This window comes from Taudactylus pleione, unplaced genomic scaffold (assembly GCF_031769625.1).
Source record: "Taudactylus pleione unplaced genomic scaffold, aTauple2 ptg000216l, whole genome shotgun sequence".
Classification (NCBI taxonomy): Eukaryota; Metazoa; Chordata; class Amphibia; order Anura; family Myobatrachidae; genus Taudactylus; species Taudactylus pleione.
The window spans coordinates 11916360-11941383 of record NW_028284618.1 but is presented as its reverse complement, the minus strand read 5'-3'; the positions used below and the strand labels follow the sequence as shown (position 1 = coordinate 11941383).

Here is a 25024-nt window from a genome sequence, read left to right as displayed (position 1 = left end):
TAATATGGGGGTCCCTAACTTTGGAAAAGGACTACACAATATGTTTAAGTCTGTACTTGTCCAAGGTGCAGTCCTCACTGACAATGGCCCTTAAACAACTATTAACCCAAAATTTTTACATATGAATCATGCAGGAAAAGTACATTGTTCAGGATTAATGGTGGGTACACACTAGACCAGGGGTTCCCAACCACGGTCCTCAAGGCACACTAATAGTCCAGGTTTTTAGGATAACCGTACTTAAGCACAGGAGACTTAATTAGTACCTCAGTTATTTTGATTTAACCATCTGTGCTCCACCATGGATATCACTAAAACCAGGACTGTTAGTGTGTCTTGAGGACCGAGGTTGGGAATCACTGCACTAGACAATCCACTGACGGCAGAGGCAATGGCACGATATATCGGGCAGTCCCAACACACTACACAATCTGGTGTACGACCACCTGATCTATCGTTTCACCGCCGCATCCAGAGGTATGGTGTCGGCCTCCAGATCATCTGATATGAAGTGCATGCACAGCTGATCAGAAGGTGCGACCAAAGACTCACGTGAGCGAGCGGTAGTGTGTACACACTGAGCGATATGGGACCGATACATCAATCTGATCTGCTTGGGGAACAATATATCATCTGATATATTGCTTAGTGTGTACCCAGCTTAACTTTTAACAACTATAAGTCCTAAGGATGATTTGGACTCGTCCTCAGCATAAACATCAAAATTGAGGGGAGGCGGCAGAGCTTCATGGCATATTCAAGGTAATATGCAGTGATGTCTTTAAGCCCAGTCTCTTCCAAGCCACTAACTACAGAATTGGAGGGGGCGATACCCCCATTATCATTTTCAAATGCAGAACTTATTTGAAAAACCTACGTGTAGTCCTGCTGATTGCTGCTGTGGAAAGGTGCATTAATGCTGAAGCAAGAACCACTTAGAAGGTTCTTTGTGGGTTTTTTACTTTTTTTTTTTCCTGACTACCACGATTTGCGGTGTAGGTAGAAATAAGCAAACTTACACTGATCACCAACAATTCAAAGTTTTCTAAAAAGAATAAAAATAGATCTAGTTTGCGTCAGTACTGCATAAACAAATTACAAATAATGATGTTGGAAGGCAACCAGCAAAAAAAAAAAAAAAAGCCAAAACATGCTCAGCACCGGGGTGAGAAAACACTCAGCTACAGGAAGACATGCACTTAAATGTTTTTTTTTTTTTCCTATAACTAAAAACAACCGATCCCCCTGATTAGAGAAACTGCAGTTCATCATGCACAGCAGTTAAAATGGGCACAGAGCGATGTGCCAACCAATGGGTGTTTTCCCAGGGTGCTGCTCCCTAGAGGCATGCCTTATTATTGTTGCTTCCTTCTTTATAAATACATGTCATAAGGTTCCCACACACTCCGAAATACATCACTTACAATGGTGTGTAGGGGCTACAAACAACTACCAGTCCAGAGAGCCATCATCACAAAATAAAATAAACAGCCGACAACAAATTGAAAGAGGAGACTAAAACCTTGTGAGTTTACCTAGGGATGTCCAGCATATAAGAAGGAAACAGAGACCATCACCATACTTACCTTAGTGAGGATGACCGAGTACAGGAACAACAGCACTCCAAATCGGTTTCTAAACATAGAATAATTGTCCAATATGGCTTCTCTTAGGTCACTAGAACTTTGCAAAGTTCGTTTTCTAGTGGAGAAAAACAAAACAAAGTAGCATAGGGGATACATTTTCTATATAAGGCAGAGCAATTTGCACACAACACAACTATTGTTGTCTACATCTTAATAATAGTTTACTGCAACTTAAAAAAAAACACTGAACTAAAAAGTTTCTTTACTACAGTTGTTTGCCTGAGAGTGTGAAAGGAAGCGACATGGTCGAGAGAAGGAGGAGGAGGAAGAGGGGGAAGCGACATGGTCGGGAGGAGGAGGAAGCGACATGGTCGGGAGGAGGAGGAAGAGGGGGAAGCGACATGGTCGGGAGGAGGAGGCGGCGACATGGTCGGGAGGAGGAGGCGGCGACATGGTCGGGAGGAGGAGGCGGCGACATGGTCGGGAGGAGGAGGCGGCGACATGGTCGGGAGGAGGAGGCGGCGACATGGTCGGGAGGAGGAGGCGGCGACATGGTCGGGAGGAGGAGGCGGCGACATGGTCGGGAGGAGGAGGCGGCGACATGGTCGGGAGGAGGAGGCGGCGACATGGTCGGGAGGAGGAGGAGGCGACATGGTCGGGAGGAGGAGGAGGCGACATGGTCGGGAGGCGACATGGTCGGGAGGAGGAGGAGGCGACATGGTCGGGAGGAGGAGGAGGCGACATGGTCGGGAGGAGGAGGAGGCGACATGGTCGGGAGGAGGAGGAGGCGACATGGTCGGGAGGAGGAGGAGTGGGAAGCGACATGGTCGGAAGGTGGAGGACGGGGAAGCGACATGGTCGGGAAGAGGAGGAGGAGACATGGTCGGGAGGAGGAAACAACATGGTCAGAAAGAGGAGGAGAGGGGGGGAATCAACATGGTCAGGAGGGGGAAGGGCCATGGTTGGGAGGAAGAGAAGGAGACATGGTCGGGAGGAGGTGGTGGAGGGGGGAGGCGACATAGTCGGAAGGAGGAGGAAGTGACATGGTCGGAAGGAGGAGGGGCAAGTGACATGGTGTGGAGAAAAAGGAGGAAGAAACAGAGAAGCGTGGGAGATTTATCAAAGATTGGAGAGAGATGAAGTGAAGAGATAAAGTACCAAACAAACAGCTCCTGTCATTTTACAGTCCGTGATTGAAAAATGAAAGGAGCATATTGGTTGGTACTTTCTCTCTCTCCAAGCTTTGATAAATCTTCCCCATGTTTGGGAGGAGGAGGAGGAAGAAATGGAGAAGCGACATGCTAGGGAGAAGGAGGAAGCGACATGGTCGGGAGGAGGAAGCGACATGGTCGGGAGGAGGAAGAGGGTGAAGCGACATGGTCAGGAGGAGGAGGAGGAGGAAGCGACATGGTCAGGAGGAGGAAGAAGCGACATGGTCGGGAGGAGGAGGCGACATGGTCAGGAGGAGGAGGAGGAGGCGACATGGTCGGGAGGAGGAGGAGGCGACATGGTCGGGAGGAGGAGGAGGCGACATGGTCGGGAGGAGGAGGAGGCGACATGGTCGGGAGGAGGAGGAGGCGACATGGTCGGGAGGAGGAGGAGGCGACATGGTCGGGAGGAGGAGGAGGCGACATGGTCGGGAGGAGGAGGAGGCGACATGGTCGGGAGGAGGAGGAGGCGACATGGTCGGGAGGAGGAGGAGGCGACATGGTCGGGAGGAGGAGGAGGCGACATGGTCGGGAGGAGGAGGAGGCGACATGGTCGGGAGGAGGAGGAAGCGACATGGTCGGGAGGAGGAGGAAGCGACATGGTCGGGAGGAGGAGGAAGCGACATGGTCGGGAGTAGGAAGAGGGTGAAGCAACATGGTCGGGAGGAGGAAGCGACATGGTCGGGAGGAGGAAGAGGGTGAAGAGGGGGAAGCGACATGGTCGGGAGGAGGAGGAAGCGACATGGTCGGGAGGAGGAAGAGGGGGAAGCGACATGGTCAGGAGGAGGCGGCGACATGGTCGGGAGGAGGAGGCGGCGACATGGTCGGGAGGAGGAGGCGGCGACATGGTCGGGAGGAGGAGGCGGCGACATGGTCGGGAGGAGGAGGCGGCGACATGGTCGGGAGGAGGAGGCGGCGACATGGTCGGGAGGAGGAGGCGGCGACATGGTCGGGAGGAGGAGGCGGCGACATGGTCGGGAGGAGGAGGCGGCGACATGGTCGGGAGGAGGAGGCGGCGACATGGTCGGGAGGAGGAGGCGGCGATATGGTCGGGAGGAGGAGGCGGCGACATGGTCGGGAGGAGGAGGCGGCGACATGGTCGGGAGGAGGAGGAGGCGACATGGTCGGGAGGAGGAGGAGGCGACATGGTCGGGAGGCGACATGGTCGGGAGGAGGAGGAGGCGACATGGTCGGGAGGAGGAGGAGGCGACATGGTCGGGAGGAGGAGGAGGCGACATGGTCGGGAGGAGGAGGAGGCGACATGGTCGGGAGGAGGAGGAGTGGGAAGCGACATGGTCGGAAGGTGGAGGACGGGGAAGCGACATGGTCGGGAAGAGGAGGAGGAGACATGGTCGGGAGGAGGAAACAACATGGTCAGAAAGAGGAGGAGAGGGGGGGAATCAACATGGTCAGGAGGGGGAAGGGCCATGGTTGGGAGGAAGAGAAGGAGACATGGTCGGGAGGAGGTGGTGGAGGGGGGAGGCGACATAGTCGGAAGGAGGAGGAAGTGACATGGTCGGAAGGAGGAGGGGCAAGTGACATGGTGTGGAGAAAAAGGAGGAAGAAACAGAGAAGCGTGGGAGATTTATCAAAGATTGGAGAGAGATGAAGTGAAGAGATAAAGTACCAAACAAACAGCTCCTGTCATTTTACAGTCCGTGATTGAAAAATGAAAGGAGCATATTGGTTGGTACTTTCTCTCTCTCCAAGCTTTGATAAATCTTCCCCATGTTTGGGAGGAGGAGGAGGAAGAAATGGAGAAGCGACATGCTAGGGAGAAGGAGGAAGCGACATGGTCGGGAGGAGGAAGCGACATGGTCGGGAGGAGGAAGAGGGTGAAGCGACATGGTCAGGAGGAGGAGGAGGAGGAAGCGACATGGTCAGGAGGAGGAAGAAGCGACATGGTCGGGAGGAGGAGGCGACATGGTCAGGAGGAGGAGGAGGAGGCGACATGGTCGGGAGGAGGAGGCGGCGACATGGTCGGGAGGAGGAGGAGGCGACATGGTCGGGAGGAGGAGGAGGCGACATGGTCGGGAGGAGGAGGAGGCGACATGGTCGGGAGGAGGAGGCGACATGGTCGGGAGGAGGAGGAGGCGACATGGTCGGGAGGAGGAGGCGACATGGTCGGGAGGAGGAGGAGGCGACATGGTCGGGAGGAGGAGGAGGCGACATGGTCGGGAGGAGGAGGAAGCGACATGGTCGGGAGGAGGAGGAAGCGACATGGTCGGGAGGAGGAGGAAGCGACATGGTCGGGAGGAGGAAGAGGGTGAAGCAACATGGTCGGGAGGAGGAAGCGACATGGTCGGGAGGAGGAAGAGGGTGAAGCAACATGGTCGGGAGGAGGAAGCGACATGGTCGGGAGGAGGAAGAGGGTGAAGCGACATGGTCGGGAGGAGGAGGAGGAAGCGACATGGTCAGGAGGAGGAGGAGGCGACATGGTCGGGAGGAGGAGGAGGCGACATGGTCGGGAGGAGGAGGAGGCGACATGGTCGGGAGGAGGAGGCGGCGACATGGTCGGGAGGAGGAGGAGGCGACATGGTCGGGAGGAGGAGGAGGCGACATGGTCGGGAGGAGGAGGAGGCGACATGGTCGGGAGGAGGAGGAGGCGACATGGTCGGGAGGAGGAGGAGGCGACATGGTCGGGAGGAGGAGGAAGCGACATGGTCGGGAGGAGGAGGAAGCGACATGGTCGGGAGGAGGAAGAGGGTGAAGCAACATGGTCGGGAGGAGGAAGCGACATGGTCGGGAGGAGGAAGAGGGTGAAGCAACATGGTCGGGAGGAGGAGGAGGAAGCGACATGGTCAGGAGGAGGAAGAAGCGACATGGTCGGGAGGAGGAGGAGGAAGCGACATGGTCGGGAGGAGGAGGAGGAAGCGACATGGTCGGGAGGAGGCGACATGGTCGGGAGGAGGAGGAGGAGGCGACATGGTCGGGAGGAGGAGGAGGAGGCGACATGGTCGGGAGGAGGAGGAGGCGACATGGTCGGGAGGAGGAGGCGGCGACATGGTCGGGAGGAGGAGGAGGCGGCGACATGGTCGGGAGGAGGAGGAGGCGGCGACATGGTCGGTAGGAGGAGGAGGCGGCGACATGGTCGGGAGGAGGAGGAGGCGGCGACATGGTCGGGAGGAGGAGGAGGCGGCGACATGGTCGGGAGGAGGAGGAGGCGGCGACATGGTCGGGAGGAGGCGACATGGTCGGGAGGAGTAGAAGGAGGAGGAAGCGACATGGTCGGGAGGAGGAGGAAGCAACATGGTCGGGAGGAGGAGGAAGCAACATGGTCGGGAGGTGGAGGAGTGGGAAGCGACATGATCGGAAGGTGGAGGAGTGGGAAGCGACATGATCGGGAGGAGGAAGAGGGGGAAGGGACATGGTCGAGAGGAGGAGGAGGAGGAGACAGTCGGGAGGAGGAGGAGACATGGTCGGGAGGAGGAAGCGACATGGTCGGGAGAAGGAAGAGGGTGAAGCAACATGGTCGGGAGGAGGAGGAGGAAGCGACATGGTCAGGAGGAGGAGGAGGAGGAAGCGACATGGTCAGGAGGAGGGTGAAGCAACATGGTCGGTAGGAGGAAGCGACATGGTCGGGAGGAGGAAGAGGGTGAAGCAACATGGTCGGGAGGAGGAGGAGGAAGAAGCGACATGGTCGGGAGGAGGAGGCGACATGGTCAGGAGGAGGCGGCGACATGGTCGGGAGGAGGAGGAAGCGACATGGTCGGGAGGAGGAAGCGACATGGTCGGGAGGAGGAGGAAGCGACATGGTCGGGAGAAGGAGGAAGCGACATGGTCGGGAGAAGGAGGAAGCGACATGGTCGGGAGAAGGAGGAAGCGACATGGTCGGGAGGAGGAAGAGGGTGAAGCAACATGGTCGGTAGGAGGAAGCGTCATGGTCGGGAGGAGGAAGAGGGTGAAGCGACATGGTCAGGAGGAGGAGGCGACATGGTCGGGAGGAGGAGGAGGCGACATGGTCAGGAGGAGGAGGCGACATGGTCGGGAGGAGGAGGCGACATGGTCGGGAGGAGGAGGAGGCGACATGGTCGGGAGGAGGAGGAAGCGACATGGTCGGGAGGAGGAGGAAGCGACATGGTCGGGAGGAGGAGGAAGCGACAAGGTCGGGAGGAGGAAGAGGGTGAAGCAACATGGTCGGGAGGAGGAGGCGACATGGTCGGGAGGAGGAGGCGACATGGTCGGGAGGAGGAGGCGACATGGTCGGGAGGAGGAGGCGACATGGTCGGGAGGAGGAGGCGACATGGTCGGGAGGAGGAGGCGACATGGTCGGGAGGAGGAGGCGACATGGTCGGGAGGAGGAGGCGACATGGTCGGGAGGAGGAGGCGACATGGTCGGGAGGAGGAGGCGACATGGTCGGGAGGAGGAGGAGGCGACATGGTCGGGAGGAGGAGGAGGCGACATGGTCGGGAGGAGGAGGAGGCGACATGGTCGGGAGGAGGAGGAGGCGACATGGTCGGGAGGAGGAGGCGACATGGTCGGGAGGAGGAGGCGACATGGTCGGGAGGAGGAGGAGGCGACATGGTCGGGAGGAGGCGACATGGTCGGGAGGAGGAGGCGACATGGTCGGGAGGAGGAGGCGACATGGTCGGGAGGAGGAGGAGGAGGCGACATGGTCGGGAGGAGGAGGAGGCGACATGGTCGGGAGGAGGAGGAAGCGACATGGTCGGGAGGAGGAGGAAGCGACATGGTCGGGAGGAGGAGGAAGCGACAAGGTCGGGAGGAGGAAGAGGGTGAAGCAACATGGTCGGGAGGAGGAGGCGACATGGTCGGGAGGAGGAGGCGACATGGTCGGGAGGAGGAGGCGACATGGTCGGGAGGAGGAGGAAGCGACATGGTCGGGAGGAGGAGGAAGCGACATGGTCGGGAGGAGGAGGAAGCGACATGGTCGGGAGGAGGAGGAGGCGACATGGTCGGGAGGAGGAGGAGGCGACATGGTCGGGAGGAGGAGGAGGCGACATGGTCGGGAGGAGGAGGCGACATGGTCGGGAGGAGGAGGCGACATGGTCGGGAGGAGGAGGAGGCGACATGGTCGGGAGGAGGCGACATGGTCGGGAGGAGGAGGCGACATGGTCGGGAGGAGGAGGCGACATGGTCGGGAGGAGGAGGAGGAGGCGACATGGTCGGGAGGAGGAGGAGGCGACATGGTCGGGAGGAGGAGGAGGCGACATGGTCGGGAGGAGGAGGAGGCGGCGACATGGTCGGGAGGAGGAGGAGGCGGCGACATGGTCGGGAGGAGGAGGAGGCGGCGACATGGTCGGGAGGAGGAGGAGGCGGCGACATGGTCGGGAGGAGGAGGAGGCGACATGGTCGGGAGGAGTAGAAGGAGGAAGCGACATGGTCGGGAGGAGGAGGAAGCAACATGGTCGGGAGGTGGAGGAGTGGGAAGCGACATGATCGGAAGGTGGAGGACAGGGAAACAACATGGTCGGGAGGAGGAGGAGGCGACATGGTCGGGAGGAGGAGGCGGCGACATGGTCGGGAGGAGTAGAAGGAGGAGGAAGCGACATGGTCGGGAGGAGGAGGAAGCAACATGGTCGGGAGGTGGAGGAGTGGGAAGCGACATGATCGGAAGGTGGAGGACAGGGAAACAACATGGTCGGGAGGAGGAAGAGGGGGAAGGGACATGGTCGGGAGGAGGAGGAAGCAACATGGTCGGGAGGTGGAGGAGTGGGAAGCGACATGGTCGGGAGGAGGAAGAGGGGGAAGGGACATGGTCGAGAGGAGGAGGAGGAGGAGACATGGTCGGGAGGAGGAAGCAACATGGTCAGAAAGAGGAGGAGAGGGGGGGAATCAACATGGTCAGGAGGGGGAAGGGCCATGGTTGGGAGGAAGTGAAGGAGACTAGGTCGGGAGGAGGAGGTGGAGGGGGGAGGCGACATAGTCGGGAGGAGGAGGGGGAAGGGACATGGTCGGGAGGAGGTGGTGGAGGCGACATGGTCGGGAGGAGGAGGAGGCGACATGGTCGGGAGGAGGAGGAGGCGACATGGTCGGGAGGAGGAGGAGGCGACATGGTCGGGAGGAGGAGGAGGCGACATGGTCGGGAGGAGGAGGAGGCGACATGGTCGGGAGGAGGAGGAGGCGACATGGTCGGGAGGAGGAGGAGGCGACATGGTCGGGAGAAGGAGGAAGCGACTTGGTCGGGAGAAGGAGGAAGCGACATGGTCTGTAAAATGCTGAATAGGTCACTAACCATGATAATAACTGTATAAAATAACAGCTAAAAGTACATAAATAGGCACGAAAAAAATAAATGTGAAAAATGGAAAACAGATTTAGCAAAAATCGGTGACCTCGGCGCACATAGAAAAAGTTTTTACATATGTTTTGGAGAAAAACAATCCTACTATAAATATCTTAAAGGATGACATAATATTTAAGTGGCCTTTTACTATATACAGCATGATAGCTGGCTTCGGTAAGTATGACGTTACTCTCAGTAATGCACTATATTGTAGCAAGGCAGAGACGCGACACCACGGATTATGATGGGAATCGATATGAATGACTGCCGGACGAGAACCCGGCGGTCAAAATCCCGACACCGGCAGGCTGAACAGCGCAGATCCTACGGAGGTAAGTACCTAACCCCCCCCCTCCCTTAGGAGTGCCTAACCTCCCCCCAGGGGTGCCTAAACCTAACCCCCCCCTCCCCGGACCCTAGCCCTCCCGGGCAGAGGGGGCCTAACCCTAGCTCCCCTAGTGCCTAACCTCCCCCCGGGGGTGCATAACCTCCCCCCCAGTGCCTAACCCTAACCTCCCCCCAGGGGTGCCTAAACCTAACCCCTCCCTCTCCGCACCCTAACCTCTCCCCGGGGGTGCCTAACCCCCCCCTGCCCTACCCTACCCTATCCTATCTCTAACCCTCCCCGGGAGGGGTCTAACCCTATGTCCCCCCGGGGGTCCCTGCACCCAACCCCCGCATCCCTGGCTGCGTGGATACCTTCCCCCCGGAGTTGGACGATCGGTCCGGCGTCCTTTCGGGGTCCCGGCTTCGGGATTGTGACTGACTTCATCCCTTATGTTGGGTAGAACCAGCTAGCTACACTCAGGAATTTCTCATCCATGGCGGATTGTGTGTAAGACGTCTGCACATTCCTTGCTAATCATCCTTAACCAAGTGCCCTGTGAATGGCTCATTTAGGAGAATATAAATTTCATTACTGAAACTCCTAAATGGAAAACACAGTAATTATTGACAAGGTAAATGTATGGTGTGTAATGATGTACAGATGTGGGCAATACATCAAACCCAGTAAATTAGCCCTTGTAGCTGTATACTATTACCAATGCCGTTTAGAACTAATCGGAGGCCCCACATGCTAGATGTACAGATATGTCTACTTGCATCTTTGCTACGTACATGGCAAATCGCACCAAGCATGGCGCGAGCAGATAGGTGCACTCCATTGGCTTGCATGGTGCGATCGCAGTGCGCGCTGCAGCGTTTGCACCTGCAGGTAATCGCATGGCGCGGTGCGTGGGCACGTTTGTAGCGTGATCGGCAAGGAGGTAAGAGGACACATCTGTATTAGGACAAGAACATATATCGCAGATCTTCACACGAAATCCATAAAGATACATGGAAATTCGGCAAGCTTTCTATTCTTCTGCAAAATCCTAAGGCTGAGAGAACCGACATAGCTATCGGGTCTTTTGTGCAAAGCCTAAGCTGTACCCACCCCGAATACCAGCTACCAAAAGATAGGAGCAACCTGTCTTTCTGGAGAAAACGTTCTAGAACGCTTGGCGACTAGCATGGCCCAAGAAAGTTTGGAATCTCCAGAAAAGGGCAGGACAAACAGTAAGGGATATACATTATACACATACGAGTGACGTGCAGGACAAACAGTAAGGGATATACATTATACACATACGAGTGACGTGCAGGACAAACAGTAAGGGATATACATTATACACATACGAGTGACGTGCAGGACATACAGTAAGGGATATACATTATACACATATGAGTGACGTGCAGGACAAACAGTAAGGGATATACATTATACACATACGAGTGACGTGCAGGACAAACAGTAAGGGATATACATTATACACATACGAGTGACGTGCAGGACAAACAGTAAGGGATATACATTATTCACATACGAGTGACGTGCAGGACAAACAGTAAGGGATATACATTATACACATACGAGTGACGTGCAGGACAAACAGTAAGGGATATACATTATACACATACGAGTGACGTGCAGGACAAACAGTAAGGGATATACATTATACACATACAAGTTACGTGTGGTGACGGAGGGGCGAATTAGAATACAATATTTTGGTTATTACATAAAAAAAAAACGGTGGCTCAGCAGCTGTCGTGCAACTACAAGTCCCAGCATGCTTTATCAGCTGATCGGTGAGAGGGTATGCTGGGACTTGTAGTTTCACAACAACTGGAGAGTCGCAGGTTGGCCAGGCCTGCTTTACATCATGCAGCTCTGAAACAAAGGGGAATAACAGAAAGCACACGCCGACAGCGGTCCTGATGGGGGTATCAAATTAAGCAATATAGTTATGTAAAGAGGAGCTGTACTTAAATAATGAAAACTTGAAGGAAAATCAGGTTGGTAGACAATTACATTAAGGAGATAATCTCATCAGACTTCATTAGGTGTTAGATAGCTTCTTATACTGTATATCCCTGACACATGGTATGACTAGGGATTAATATCCTGGTATCCCAGAAAGTTTGTGGGTCGCAAAATGCCTAACACATGGACTCGGCCAGGGAGAAGCGAGAGGATACTTCCGTTCTCTGTTGCGTTGTCCGGTTCTCCCAGGTTCTCCTGGCTGCCAGTAGACAAGATGGAGTTCTGTGATGCAGCTGCTCTCGGGTGTGGTATAAGAGATAGACAGTAATTAGATAGACAATGTCTAGATACACCCCAGATGTTAGACAGTCAATAGGTCAACACGTACAAATGGTTGACAGGGTCAAAAGGTCAACAGGAAAATGGTCGACATGATATTTTTTTTGTTTTCTTAGTCCTAATCTTCACCCTAATTCTAACCCTAACCCTCCCCTTGGTGCCTAACCCTAAACATCAGGGTAAGTGCCTGACCCTAACCGTCCCTTCTAGTGTCTCATGGTGGGTACACAATACACGATATGCTCCCTGAGCGATATCGTGTAGTGTTGTCCCCGACAGGCTGTGCTCAATGTCGTTCATGACATTGAGCACAGCCGCTGAACGATATCATTAACGATATCGTTCAGCGCCGGGCTCTCTCCCCCATTCCCTGACATGCAGCAACCTGACGAGATCGTCAGGTTGGCCTGCATGTCAGCCCGATGAACGATAATGACGAACGACCCGCGGGAACGCGCGTCGTCGTTATCGTTCATCTCTTTGGGGTTAAAAATGGATGATAAAGTGGACGACTGAACGATAACGATATCGTTATCGTTCAGTCGTCCACTTTATCGCCCAGTGTGTACGCACCTTTACCCTAACCCTCCCTCCTGGTGCCTAACCCTAACCCTGCAGCAAGTGCCTAAAGCTAACCCTAACAAAAGTAAAAAAATCATGTAGATCATTTTTGTGTCGACCATTTTCATGTCGACCTTTTGACCATGTTGAACATTTGTATCTGTCGACCTCCTTACATGTCGACCTTTAGTGTGTCGACCTTTTGTACCTGTCGACCTATTGACTGTCTAACATCTGGGGTCTTTCCACTTTCTAGACATTGTCTAACTAATTACTGTCTATCTACAGTTCAGAACCCAGGTCACTGGTAGGCTGGGAGTGTGTGTGACGTTTGGTGACGGCATCGCTGCACGGTGCAATCCCAGCCGGTCACTAACTAAGAGCAGACGCATCACAGAACTCCAGCTCTTCTACTGCAGCTGGGCCAGGGAGAGGACCAGTCACGCACCCAACTACGAGAGAAGCACCACTAAAGGATGAAGTTAAGTGAAAGTGGAAGGGAGAGAATGAGGGGCAGGAGGGAAAGAGTGGGGAAGGGACCGGATAGCAGAAAGGATAGGAGTGGGGGTGGGGGTAATGAACGACAGAGAGAACAGAAGGAGGGGGGGTGGATGGCAGAGAGGACAGTAGGGGGGGTGGGAGATGGATGGCAGAGAGGACAGTAGGGGGGGGTGGGAGATGGATGGCAGAGAGGACAGTAGGGGTGGGTGGGAGATGGATGGCAGAGAGGACAGTAGGGGGGGTGGGAGATGGATGGCAGAGAGGACAGTAGGGGGGGTGGGAGATAGATGGCAGAGAGGACAGTAGGGGGGGGTGGGACTAGATGGACGGCAGAGAGGACAGTAGGGGGGGTGGGAGATGGACGGCAGAGAGGACTGTAGGGGGGGTGGGAGATGGACGGCAGAGAGGACAGTAGGGGGGGTGGGAGATGGACGGCAGAGAGGACAGTAGGTGGGGGGTGGGACTAGATGGATGGCAGAGAGGACAGTAGGCGGGGTGGGAGATGGACGGCAGAGAGGACAGTAGGGGGGGGGGTGGGACTAGATGGATGGCAGAGAGGACAGTAGGCGGGGTGGGAGATTGACGTCAGAGAGGACAGTAGTGGGGTGGGAAATGGATAGCGGGATGACAGCAGGAGAAGCCTTTAAACAAAACAACAAAAAGAGCATTATTATTTTGTTATGAAGAAATAACAGTTTTCTCCTTAATCTCAATCCCAAAATTAGTCACAGGATCCCAAGATTGGAGCCCAGTAACGCCGGGATTACAACAGGATTTCGGGATTGGAATCCTTAACCATGACACAGAAATGGTTCTATTTATATACGTTGTTTGAGTCAACTTCTTCATCCTCACTGTTCATGAAAAATGGTTAAGAAGAGTTTGCAAATAAACCAAATTGTTTTTCAGGAAAGACGACTTATTTGAAGTGACATCTTAATGGGAGCACTTTGGAGTTTATTCTACATCACCTGGGTATACAGAACGGCACAGAGGCCGGCCTTCCGAAATACTAATCATTTTGTTATACTTGCTTAGCAGAAAATTTCAAACCCACACTGGTGAGCCCCAATAAGAGTGAAACAGTGTCTGTATGTGAGATTATGTCTGAATAATCAACGGGTAATGTATTTACACTAAAAAGCTATCCTAAAATATTACAAAAGAGCTCGTCATTTAATAGGAGTGCATAATAGAAAGATTTTTGCGAGGTATATTTGGTGCTTTGTGTAACGGTACGCAAATTTGTAATGTGTTAGCGACAATTGTTCCTATGCCCTTAATTTTGTTAACTGCTTGTAAATAAACAATGTATATCTTATATGGAGTTGATTTAATCACACATGTGGAAGACAAAATGTATTTGCTAGAAGAAAAAAAACACTGTGCAAGAACCAAAATTTTAGTTTAGTTTCACAGAAGCAAATTGAAATCCCAACCCCCTGGGAAGCCACACAATGATCAACCATGGTATAAACACATACATTTGAACAGCCCAGATTAAAAAGACTCCCAACAAGTTACTTACTGAATTAATGCATGAAATCTCTCAAAGCCAAGCTCCTCTGCAGCCAAGGCAGCTACACACAAGAGACACTTTTCAGCACTATACAGCAATAAAACACACAGAGTACACACTACAAGCTACAATATTGCAGCTCATCTAACAGATCTCCACATTACTTGTATTGGACGTTCTACATGGAAGACATACAAAATACATTTTTGTAGCAATTATCCAGAACTGCATGTACAGACGTGTCCTCATACATCTAGCCTCAATACGCCACGCAGCGCGCCTTGCCTGGCGTGAGCAAGCCACCAGATCCTACTCTGCGTAATTTTTGCCGATATTGCGTCGAAGTCACAATGCCATGTGACTAGGACGCACCAGCAGACTGTGCTGACTAATTTGATATAGGACACTTGTATACCTGTGTGCGAATGAGTCTGTATATGAAGCGGAACCTGGAATTAAAAAAGCTGCGGCAGCTGCATTGTAGCACTTCGTATACAGTTTCAGAGACTCAGTCGTACACAGATATACAGGTGTCACATATCACATTAATCAGCATAGTCTGCTGGTGCGTCCTAATCGCACCGCAACTTAGATGCATTTTTGTCAACAAGACATCCAACGATAAAACAAAATCAGTCATGGGACCTGGCGCGCCAAGAGGGTCTTTTTAGCGCGACTGCACCAAAGATGTGTAAGGACACATCTGTACTTTCAAAGACACATCATATATTATAATATATATATATATATATATATATATATATATATATATACACACATACAAAAACACACACATATTCTGCTTCCAGGTTGATACAAGCAAGGAAATATTATTCAAACATCTGCAACAGTTGACAGAGCAGGACACGTGCACCAACCTTGTGATGTTAAACAGAGATTGATATGAGCATTTAAAGAGGAATAATCATATGTTGCAATTCTATAATATTTTGTTATTGAGCATCACAGATCGCTGATAATTCATATAAAATTAGGATACTGGCAGCATGATATGTGGTCATAAACAATATGTGCAAACAACAAGGTAAATGTGATTTACAAAGCTGCAGATAAAAGAAAATAAGATTTACACTTCCCCGTTAAATGCGCTAAAGAACTGCAATGCATGCAAATAGAGCTTACATTATTAACACATTCTCCTTCAGATCACTAAGGCAATGGGGTCTCAGATTTATTTATTTTTTAGAGCATAAGGGGTTAGATAACGCTTTCCTGCAATGGCAGAATTTGGCAGATCATCTTTTAAGGCCTCATTCACAAATAGCCGCTGGGAAATTGGTAAACAAAAAAATAGCGCACACTTTAGTTGAGTGTTTTTAACGCACGAGGCATATAGAGACTTGAGGGACTCTACATGCCTCAGGTCTCAGTGGTCTTACTGGTTTATTCAGAATTGATAGGTTTAACCTGCCCCTTTGAGATGAATCTTACAAACGTGTGGTCATTTTAAGGGCATTACTATTGGTCAGTGTTCTATAAAGCAGCTGGCATTTGCGTACGACCTGCTTCTGTTTTTCCCTAACCCTTAGGAATGTTTTCTAGAAGTGATGGACAAGATATTCCAATTTGGCCAACTTTCAGGCTTCTATCCAGAAATCAGTAGCTATGGCCTTATCCCCCACTACTTACCCCTCTTGGGAAAAATCCCTCCATCTAACACCTACTAGCATTCCTTATTTGGGTATACATCTCCCCAAAAATCTTTTTTATGCATTACTCATTTAATATAACTAAAATTATATCTAAAGTCACGACTGAACTTAGGAGCTGGCAAAATCTGCAACTCTCTTTTCTAGGACAAGCTCGTCTCCTAAAAATGGTATCTTTTCCAAAATTATTGCACCCATTACAGGTTCTGCCCCTACTGTTGACTATAGGAGATGAACAAACACTTCAATCTGCATTTCATTTGGAATGGTAACAAACCCAAAATAAGTCTAAAAATTTTACAATAAACCAGATTGGAAGGGGACATCAACTTTCCCTACCTTTCCCTTTATAGCCAAGCCGCTGTATATAAAAGATTGGCTTTCTTCAAACAATTTACATGCCCACTATGACTTAAGGCGCACATCCACTTGCCAATTTCTATGAGCGATTGAACGATATTGTTCAATCGCTCATGAATCGGGCACCTTAATGTCGAAAGCTACCAGCGATGCGCGCTGCCACCGCTAGTCATTTCCAACATCAATCATCGCCCGAACATGCTGGTCAATCTGATGATAACGTCAGGTTGAGCATGATAGGGGATGATTGATGTGCCTACACTGAAGGACTGATCGTTCAGTGTAGGCACAGCACAGACTGTGAAACGACTGCACAATCACAACGTCGTAACCGAGCAGTCGTTTCAAAGTCTGCTAGTGGATGTGCCCCATTAGAACAACAACTGCTGCCAGATATTAATCGAACAGTGTTTTTACATATGGCAAAGTGGGACATCCGGCCTGTCATATTGGACTCTGCTGATGACCACTAGGACTGTGTAGTATAACCAGGGGCGTAGCTAAGTATTTGAAGGCCCCATAGCAAAAGTTTGTAAGGACCCCTATGTACCACCCAATGGTGAAAAAACAAGAGATATGGTAAGAACTTACCTTTGTTATCTCTGTTTCTACGAAGTCCATAGGGTCCACAGGGTTGACCTTGGGGGTATAGGTTGGGAACCAAATCCGGGCACCACGCAGTTAAAGCTTTTAGCTCCCAGGATGCACTTGGGTCCACTCTCCCTATAACCCCGCCCCCCAGCCAGAGGCACCTCAGTTTGTAAGTAGCCAAAGGCCGGAGGAGGAGAGAAAAAGAGAGAGAAAACTGGAACACTCTAGAACCATACTCACAGAAAAAGGAGACGGGAAACCGGTGACCAGTAACACAGCCCATATGAAGCCAGGTGCGTCAGGGCGGGCGCCCTGTGGACCCTATGGACTTCGTAGAAACAGAGATAACAAAGGTAAGTTCTTACCATATCTCTTGTTTTCTACTTCAGGGTCCATAGGGGGTCCACAGGGTTGACCTTGGGGATGTCCCAAAGCAGTTCAACCAAGGGTGGGGACGCTCCTGTGCTGAGAAGAGAATCCGTCGCCAAAAAGCAAGCATCCTGAGAGGCAAAGGAAACCAATGCCTAGAACCTTAAAAAGGTATGGACAGAAGACCACGTGGACACCTAGTAAGGCAAAACAGCCGAGGCGCCACAACGAGCCGCCCACAAGGGTTACATGGCCCGAGAGAAAAAACAAGCATCAACAACAGAAAAGGCCTACCCCTGGGTAAGCCCCTGAGGAAGACATACGAGACCATCCAGCCAACAATTTAGTTATAGGCCGGCCATCCTTTCCTGTGAAAACTAGAAATCTCAGACCACCAATAAGGAGCCCGATTTCCGTAAGGAGCTTGAACGGATCACATAAATCCAAAGAGGCCGGACCACAGTCAATGAGGCCACACCAGCCGAGAGGACTGGGGGCTGAATGGCTGTACCATAAGTTCCAGAATAATATGGAACCTAAAAACCACATTAAGAAGAGACACAGGGCGAGAGCAACTCACACCCTGACATGATACCCTCCAAAAGAGGGAGCCACATGAGAACGCTCCCAAGTCAGACACTCTCCTGGTCAATATAAACACCCTGAGAGAAAGAGAGAGAGCCTAAGCAATAGACCATGTAATGGCTATCACAACCAGCGGTTCCATCGACTGTCCCCGGAGGGAACGAAGAACCACTACTAACTCCCAAGGAGTCCCTAGGGAGGACAAATGGAGGCATAAGCCAGAAAACACTCCAAAGGATGAACTGGATACCAGAGTGGAGCAATTCCATATCTTAACCATACTGACAGTGTAGAGATCCGCACTGTCAGGAAGGCCAGGCCGAGGATGAAACCCAAGCCAGCCGGAAGGAATGCCAGAATATCTGGAAATCCTGGACACCGGAGGATCATATCGACAGGTACGATACCGTAAGAATTACGTATGCCACAGTCTGTGGCAGAACCCAGCCAAGTCTGGCCTGTCTGTTCTAATCTCAATGAAGACAGAGCCAGGGAAGCCCAAGGACCACAGCAGGGGCGCAGTCATAGACAAACGATCCAGGTCCAGGGAAAAACAAGGACCCTGAGACAACAGGTCCAGATAGTGAAGCAGTAGGAACGGAGCATCGATGAGGAGACTCCGAAAATCCTAGTACCAGTGACGTCTGGGATGAACTGGAGCCCCCAGAAGGAAAGACCCTCCGTCTCAAATTAAACTTCCGAAGACCTCGAGGAAGAAGGGAGACCGGAGGACACAGGTACACAAAGTGGAAGGACCACTTCACTGACAGAGTCACTGAAGGTAGCTTCAGTACTCCTAGAGCTGAACTGTAACACCGGTAGTGTGCGATAGAGTCAGAAGGCCATGAGGACCAATCACCTCAGGGAGGCCCCCTCTGCTCACCAGGAGTTGAAACCTCTCTTGGAGAAGAGACTAGTCCCCAGGATGCACGTCGTGACGGCTGAGGAAGCCCGCTTCCCAATGGAGAGCTCCCGGAATGAACACTGCAGAGTTGGCCAGGAGAAGACCCTTGGACTATGTCAGAATGTATGACATTCCTGTCATTGCCACCGAACTACCAGTGTTGCCTAGTTGGAAGCCACTGTTGTGACACTGTTGGACTGAACCTATGCAGGTTTACCGTGACATAAGGGTTAGGCCAGAGTGAAGGCCCAAGACAGCCGAACGTTCCAACAAGTGGCAGGGCGGAAGCGACAGACGTCCAGCTACCCCGAAATGAATGCGGACCAGACACTGTCTGCAGCAAAGAATACCCTGGACGAGATGGCCATAGCCACCCGGACAGAGACCGACTCGCCTCCGGAGAGAGCATCATCGTCCGAACAGCGATCCGATGGAAAAAACTCGATCCATCTGGAGAAGAGTCAATTATGGCAAGGCCTGGAATGGAACTGATCACATTCCCCCCTCCCAAAAGGTAGACACTCTGGGAGACCGCGCATCACCAAGAGTAATGACATATGTCGACCGCGTAGACATCCGCACACTCCAAGTTGAAGAGCGGAGAGCTTGTCTTACGCCAGAAAAATTCAGCAGTGCTCTCAGATGAAGAATACTCTGTGAGGGATGCAGGGAGGACTTTTTCTCCGGTGACTAATTATCTGTGCCGAGAAAAAGCCACGGTTATCCTGACCTGGTGGTAAAGTACCTCGGTGATCCTGCTAAAAGCAGGAGGGCGTCCAGAGAAAGGAGCATTCGGATACACTGAACAGGTGAACCGTCAGAAAATCCGTAAAGCTGGTAAACCCCGGTGGAGTTAAGGACAGTCCCAAAAGGCAGAGCCCGAAACTTGCAAGTTTTGCTGTGGCGCAGCAAACCTGAACCCCTGCTGATGAGGGGGCTCTGTATGTACCCGTAGGTACGTATCCTGAATACTCAGATATACCATAAAGTCCCCAGCTTCCAAACATCGGATGATGGAGCATGGTGGACTCCTCCTGAGTCCAAGCACCCTTAGTATCCGATTCAGGGATTTGAGACAGAGGATAGGCAAATGAGGACCAGTCGACCACTGCCCCAGAAAGAAAGTAGAACAACCAGTCCCTCGCTGAGATAGTGAGGCTGGCCGAAATAGCTCTGCTTACCGCAAAGGCTGTATAGCTTTCTGGGTGTGTAAGGCCCTGATCGGAAGAAGGGCCCGTGTAACAACGCCTGTGAGGAGGCCGCCTGAGCAATGAGAGGCTGTTGAGAATCAGTATCTCACTCTGGAATCCCCCAGATGTAGACCTGTCCCGTCAGGCTGAAGGTTTATCCTCCGGCGTAGAAGCAGGGCCGTCCAGAAGTCCAGGACAGCTCGGTACTAGATATGGTGGCCCCCGTGGAGGCCAACAGCCTAGGAAAAAACAGGCCTTTAGGCTGACCCTGAGGACAAAAAGACCTAACAGAGTTAGTCCGAATTGTAGTGGGAGTAGCTAAAGACGGCATCTCTCCATTAGTGATACTGCCAATGATGCAACAATCTTGTCAAGGCCGGACCAAACAAGATCTTCCCCATGGTAGGAGACTGCACCTCTGCTTTCCCATAACGTAGCCATAGGGTATTGCGGCGGATACAGACGCAGCCGAAACCCTGAAAGTTAGAAGACCGGGATCCAATGTAGGTAATCCCACATATGACAACTGCAAATTTTATGTGAGCGGCAAAAGACATTTGAATCCCAGACGTGTTGAAGGGGAAAAACTTTACAAATGCATCAGCCCAGTATGCAACAGTATTAACCAACCATGCGATGGCCATGGTAGGACGGGCAACAGGCCCTGAAAACGAGTACATTGATTTCAGGTAAAGTTACCACCTACGGATGCGTAAAATCCGTCCAGGCCGGGATGGGAGGCATATTAATGCCTGTAACCCGACGATTAACATACAAATCCACCCCAGAAGGAGATTTCTATTACTTGTGAGGACCCTTAGGGAATGGGAAACAGGAGGCCTTTGTGACCCCTCGTATCTGGCGACAGCCAGACTCCCGCCATGAGATCCACCCGCTGGGCAGAAACAAGGAATGTATGACCCCCTATGGACCCTGAAGCAGGATCGACATTCTCTATATCCAGAATGAACCTGGCGACCAGCCCCAAAGCAGGAATAATAATACTTGAAATCGGCTCCCCCCATGTGAGGGGGAAAGAGCCGAATACACCCTTCATTTCACGGCAGAGCCACTGGGAAGTAACCACAGGGCGTATATCACGCCATTTAGTATTTCATAGAAAACGACATCCACCAGGGTGGCCGTTGTGGTAATCCCTGCAAGGGGAATGACAGACCGATGCGGTACCGGAGGTAATTCATGTACTGTGAAAAACCCCGGCAGGGAGCGATAGTCTGTGACACAGGGGTAAAGTGCAAGAAATTGCGAGATACCCCGAGTTGAAAAGGGCAGTATGGTGAAGTAACCACAAGCGAGTTACGACAATGGGGCCCGCACGGCGATCCTCAAAGGAGAGGATCCTGAGAAATAAACCGCCCAAAGGGGTCGTGCAAGGGGCCCGGCACCAGATGGCGCCGCACACAAAACCTTTCTGAGTCAAATCCTCCGCACTAATACCTGCAGCACATGGCTTGCAGGATAGCAATAATGGGTGCAGTATCGTGCGCAATCTCCTGGTCAGATATATTTGACTATCTTGACGGAAATATTAAGCAGCGCCATACCGGTCCTGACTGACGCTAAGATTAGCTGCAGGGACCCATTATCAGCGTATGCAACACACAGTTCCATCTAAAATATGGCAACGTGCAGCACGCAACAGTATGTGACAAACCTCACAAATATTAACAAGTATATATATGTGAGGTCTCAGAACCACCCTAGGTACACCGGTATTAGGGCAGATAAAGAAAAGGGATAGATATACACTGACAGGTGAGAAAAGCAGACAGTCAGCACTAGCATAAGTCACATACAATGCAGAAAAATATATATACATACATTTGCATGACATATAATATACTGCACCATGTCGCTACATTCAACTGCCCAGATTCAGTGTCTGGGAAGGCTATAGCGCTGTGTACACTCACCCAAAATGGCCAGGTACGCAGGGGGACTGGGCTCACTGTCATCCTAGGAGTTCTGCAGCACCACCGAGAGATAATGGCCGCTGGAGACCTCAGAAGAAGCGTGGCCCGCGGAGGAAGCAGCTCAGCGACGCCAGACTGCGTGTTGAAAGGCGCGCTGAGCTGAGGGGAGGAGCCGCTAGACAGGGAAGGCTTCCTCCCCTGGCTAGCAATTAACCCCCTGGGATGCCGGCTGCCGCTATAATCCCTGGTGGGCTAGTGGACACGCGGGGTATGCCTCCATGGAGGGGGAGCCCGCCGCCACCGCTAGCGCCTCCGGTCTGTCCCCAGAGACCGGAGGCATAAGGCTGCATATTCACACGTGGATCACCGCAAGCGGTGACCACGCGACTTACCTGTCCCCGTCAATCCGGCAGCAGCCTAGGGATTCCTCCAGAGTCCGGCTAGTACAGACTCTGGGGTCCCGCTGCGATCCCCAGATCTGTACTGGCGTCGCAGCGCCGGCGGGGTGTAGGAGCGGCAGCTTAGACGTCCATTGGACAGTCTGACGCTGCCGCTCTGAAGAGTAGTAAAAAATAATAAAACTCTTTTTTTTTTTTTTTTTTAAATAAATTTTAAGCTTAGGGGCTGCTAATCAGCTCCCCACTGCACTAACGGTGAGCCGACTCCGGCCGGGCACCAACTTAAACTGAGGTGCCTCTGGCTGGGGGGCGGGGTTATAGGGAGAGTGGACCCAAGTGCATCCTGGGAGCTAAAAGCTTTAACTGCGTGGTGCCCGGATTTGGTTCCCAACCTATACCCCCAAGGTCAACCCTGTGGACCCCCTATGGACCCTGAAGTAGAAAATTTATTTAACACATGTAACTTTGACAAGGAAGATGGGCCATAGGGGAGCTAAGCTCTGGGCCCCATAGCAACTGCACCCCTCACACCTATGGTAGTTACACCCATGGGTATAACATAAGTGTCAAGGCGATTTACTTCCTCCTACTCACTATTCCTTCCTCTGTTGGGTAACACTGCTTTTTAAAATGTCCGAGCAACTTCACCCTTTGTATCTTGGTCAAAGGCGGGCCTATCGTCAGTTGAATAGTGATTCAACACACAAAATGGCTACCTCGTCTGTGAAGTCTCTCGTTTCTGTGGAAATCATAGGCTGGATTTTGGTTGCAAAATGGCTGCCTCCATTAGGTTAAGGCAACAAGGACGTCTGTATTTCACATGGAAACAACCTCCTTCTACAAAAAGGATCCAAGGTCCTATTACAGTCACACAGTTGCAGTATACTATATAGTCTATGGAGGGATTTCTATAAACTAAGTGCCACAAAGATGCCTTTGAAGGAGTATTCATCTTGTTAGACTGACAGGCCTCACATTACTACAGTACAAATCTTCTATTAATGCAGTTACTCTTTTTCATGCTAATTACAGCTCATATTGAGGTTAATAAACTGCGCATTTAAACCATTTACAGGTTTCCTTTTGTCTGAGGACAATTATGAAAAGCTGGAATTCTATCTACAAGTGCGGCCCTCAGAACTGAGCGAAAGGCGAGATAATTGTCAGCTGTTCTGTACTTGTAGTCATCGGTTATCCGCAGTCATCAGCTGCTGCGAGAGTCATTATGTCATTTGTGTTTTCAATGTGACAGAACAAGAGTGGGCCTGCACAGTAATTATTACACAAATCAGACGTTCTGTATATATGATAATTGACTTTAATGAAGAACAGTAATCAGCAGTTGCTGCTTATTATAAATATTGTCTACAGAAAAAGAATTAGACATTTTTCGTAATTCATACTTCACGTCTTACCACAAGTGGAGTAAAATGGTTTTTAATGGCCGCCCGAGAAAACGTAAAATAACTTCTTATCATCAGAGAAATGTTAAGGGATAAACGAAACATTAAGACATTCAAGAGCTACAGTATTAACATTTTAGTAATGAAACAATCTGAAAAAAACAGACAGTTTGGTTATTCTTATTCTGCTAATCTATCCTCTATCCTTGAACCGCACAGTTCTTATCCTGTACTCAGGAGGTTTTTTTAAAAAACTTTTTGTTGCTAAAACACATTTCAGATTTTTGGCACGTTAACTATTAAGACTATTAGCCGGAGCTGCAGGAGGTAGGGAATTGAGTGGCGGCCGTGGGTGGTCAGGGGCTGTGCTTTATAGCAATAGGCCGCACAGCTCCGGAAACTGCACGGAGGAGGAAGACCGCACATTACACCTCCTCCTCCGTGCAGTCTATTGGTGCGTACACACTGGGCGATAAAGTGGACGACTGAACGATAACGATATCGTTATCGTTCAGTCGTCCACTTTATCGTCCATTTTTAACCCCAAAAAGATGAACGATAACGACGACGCACGTTCCCGCGGGTCGTTCGTCATTATCGTTCATCGGGCTGACATGCAGGCCAACCTGACGAACTCGTCAGGTTGCTGCATGTCAGGGAATGGGGGAGAGAGCTGAACGATATCGTTAATGATATCGTTCAGCGGCTGTGCTCAATGTCATGAACGACATTGAGCACAGCCTGCCGGGGACAACACTACACGATATCGCTCAGGGAGCATATTGTGTACCCACCATATCGCTATATAGCACAGCCTCTGATCGTCCACACTGGCGCCCTTCACCTTTTTTTTGTTTGTTGGGGGGGCCGCGGGGGGGTGGGGGGGGGATTACAGCGTATTTTGACCACTGTACATGTTCTGAAATCCATTGTATAACAGACTCAAACTGCACCAGATAACCCCATTTAGCACACCATGGACCGCGCGACTTAGCTGTACCAAAGCACTAAACCTAAGTACAACAGGGACAGGAGAAGTGCAGCCCTCCAGCTGCTGTGGAACTACACATCCCATCATGATCCCGCCACAGATTTGGCATGCTCTCATAGCAAAACTGTGGTAGGGCATGCTGGGATGTGCAGTTCCACAGCAGCTGGAGGGCTGCACATGAAATACTCCTGTAGCACACCATAAAGCTAACAAATTGAGGAAAATGTAGCACAATGGAGGAGAACGCTAATACGAGTGACCGGCGTCATGCTTAATCTGAGACTTTATACCCATTCTTTTGCTACAAAAATGCTAATCCTGAGTACGTAGTACACTATACACAAAGTACGCAATTACTTATT

General features: G+C 51.3%; 1 protein-coding gene across 2 annotated transcripts in view; it reads right to left on the bottom strand.

Moving 5' to 3' along the window:
- MINDY3 (MINDY lysine 48 deubiquitinase 3) overlaps positions 1-25024 on the bottom strand; it is a 177803-nt gene that overhangs the window by 136043 nt on the left and 16736 nt on the right. For both annotated transcript variants that reach the window (XM_088478634.1, XM_088478633.1), the window contains exons 6-7: positions 14277-14328; positions 1587-1701 (exon numbers count right to left, since the gene is read on the bottom strand). In XM_088478634.1, coding sequence (XP_088334760.1) covers positions 1587-1701; positions 14277-14328 — 167 coding nt within the window. The remainder of the gene's footprint in view (positions 1-1586; positions 1702-14276; positions 14329-25024) is intronic.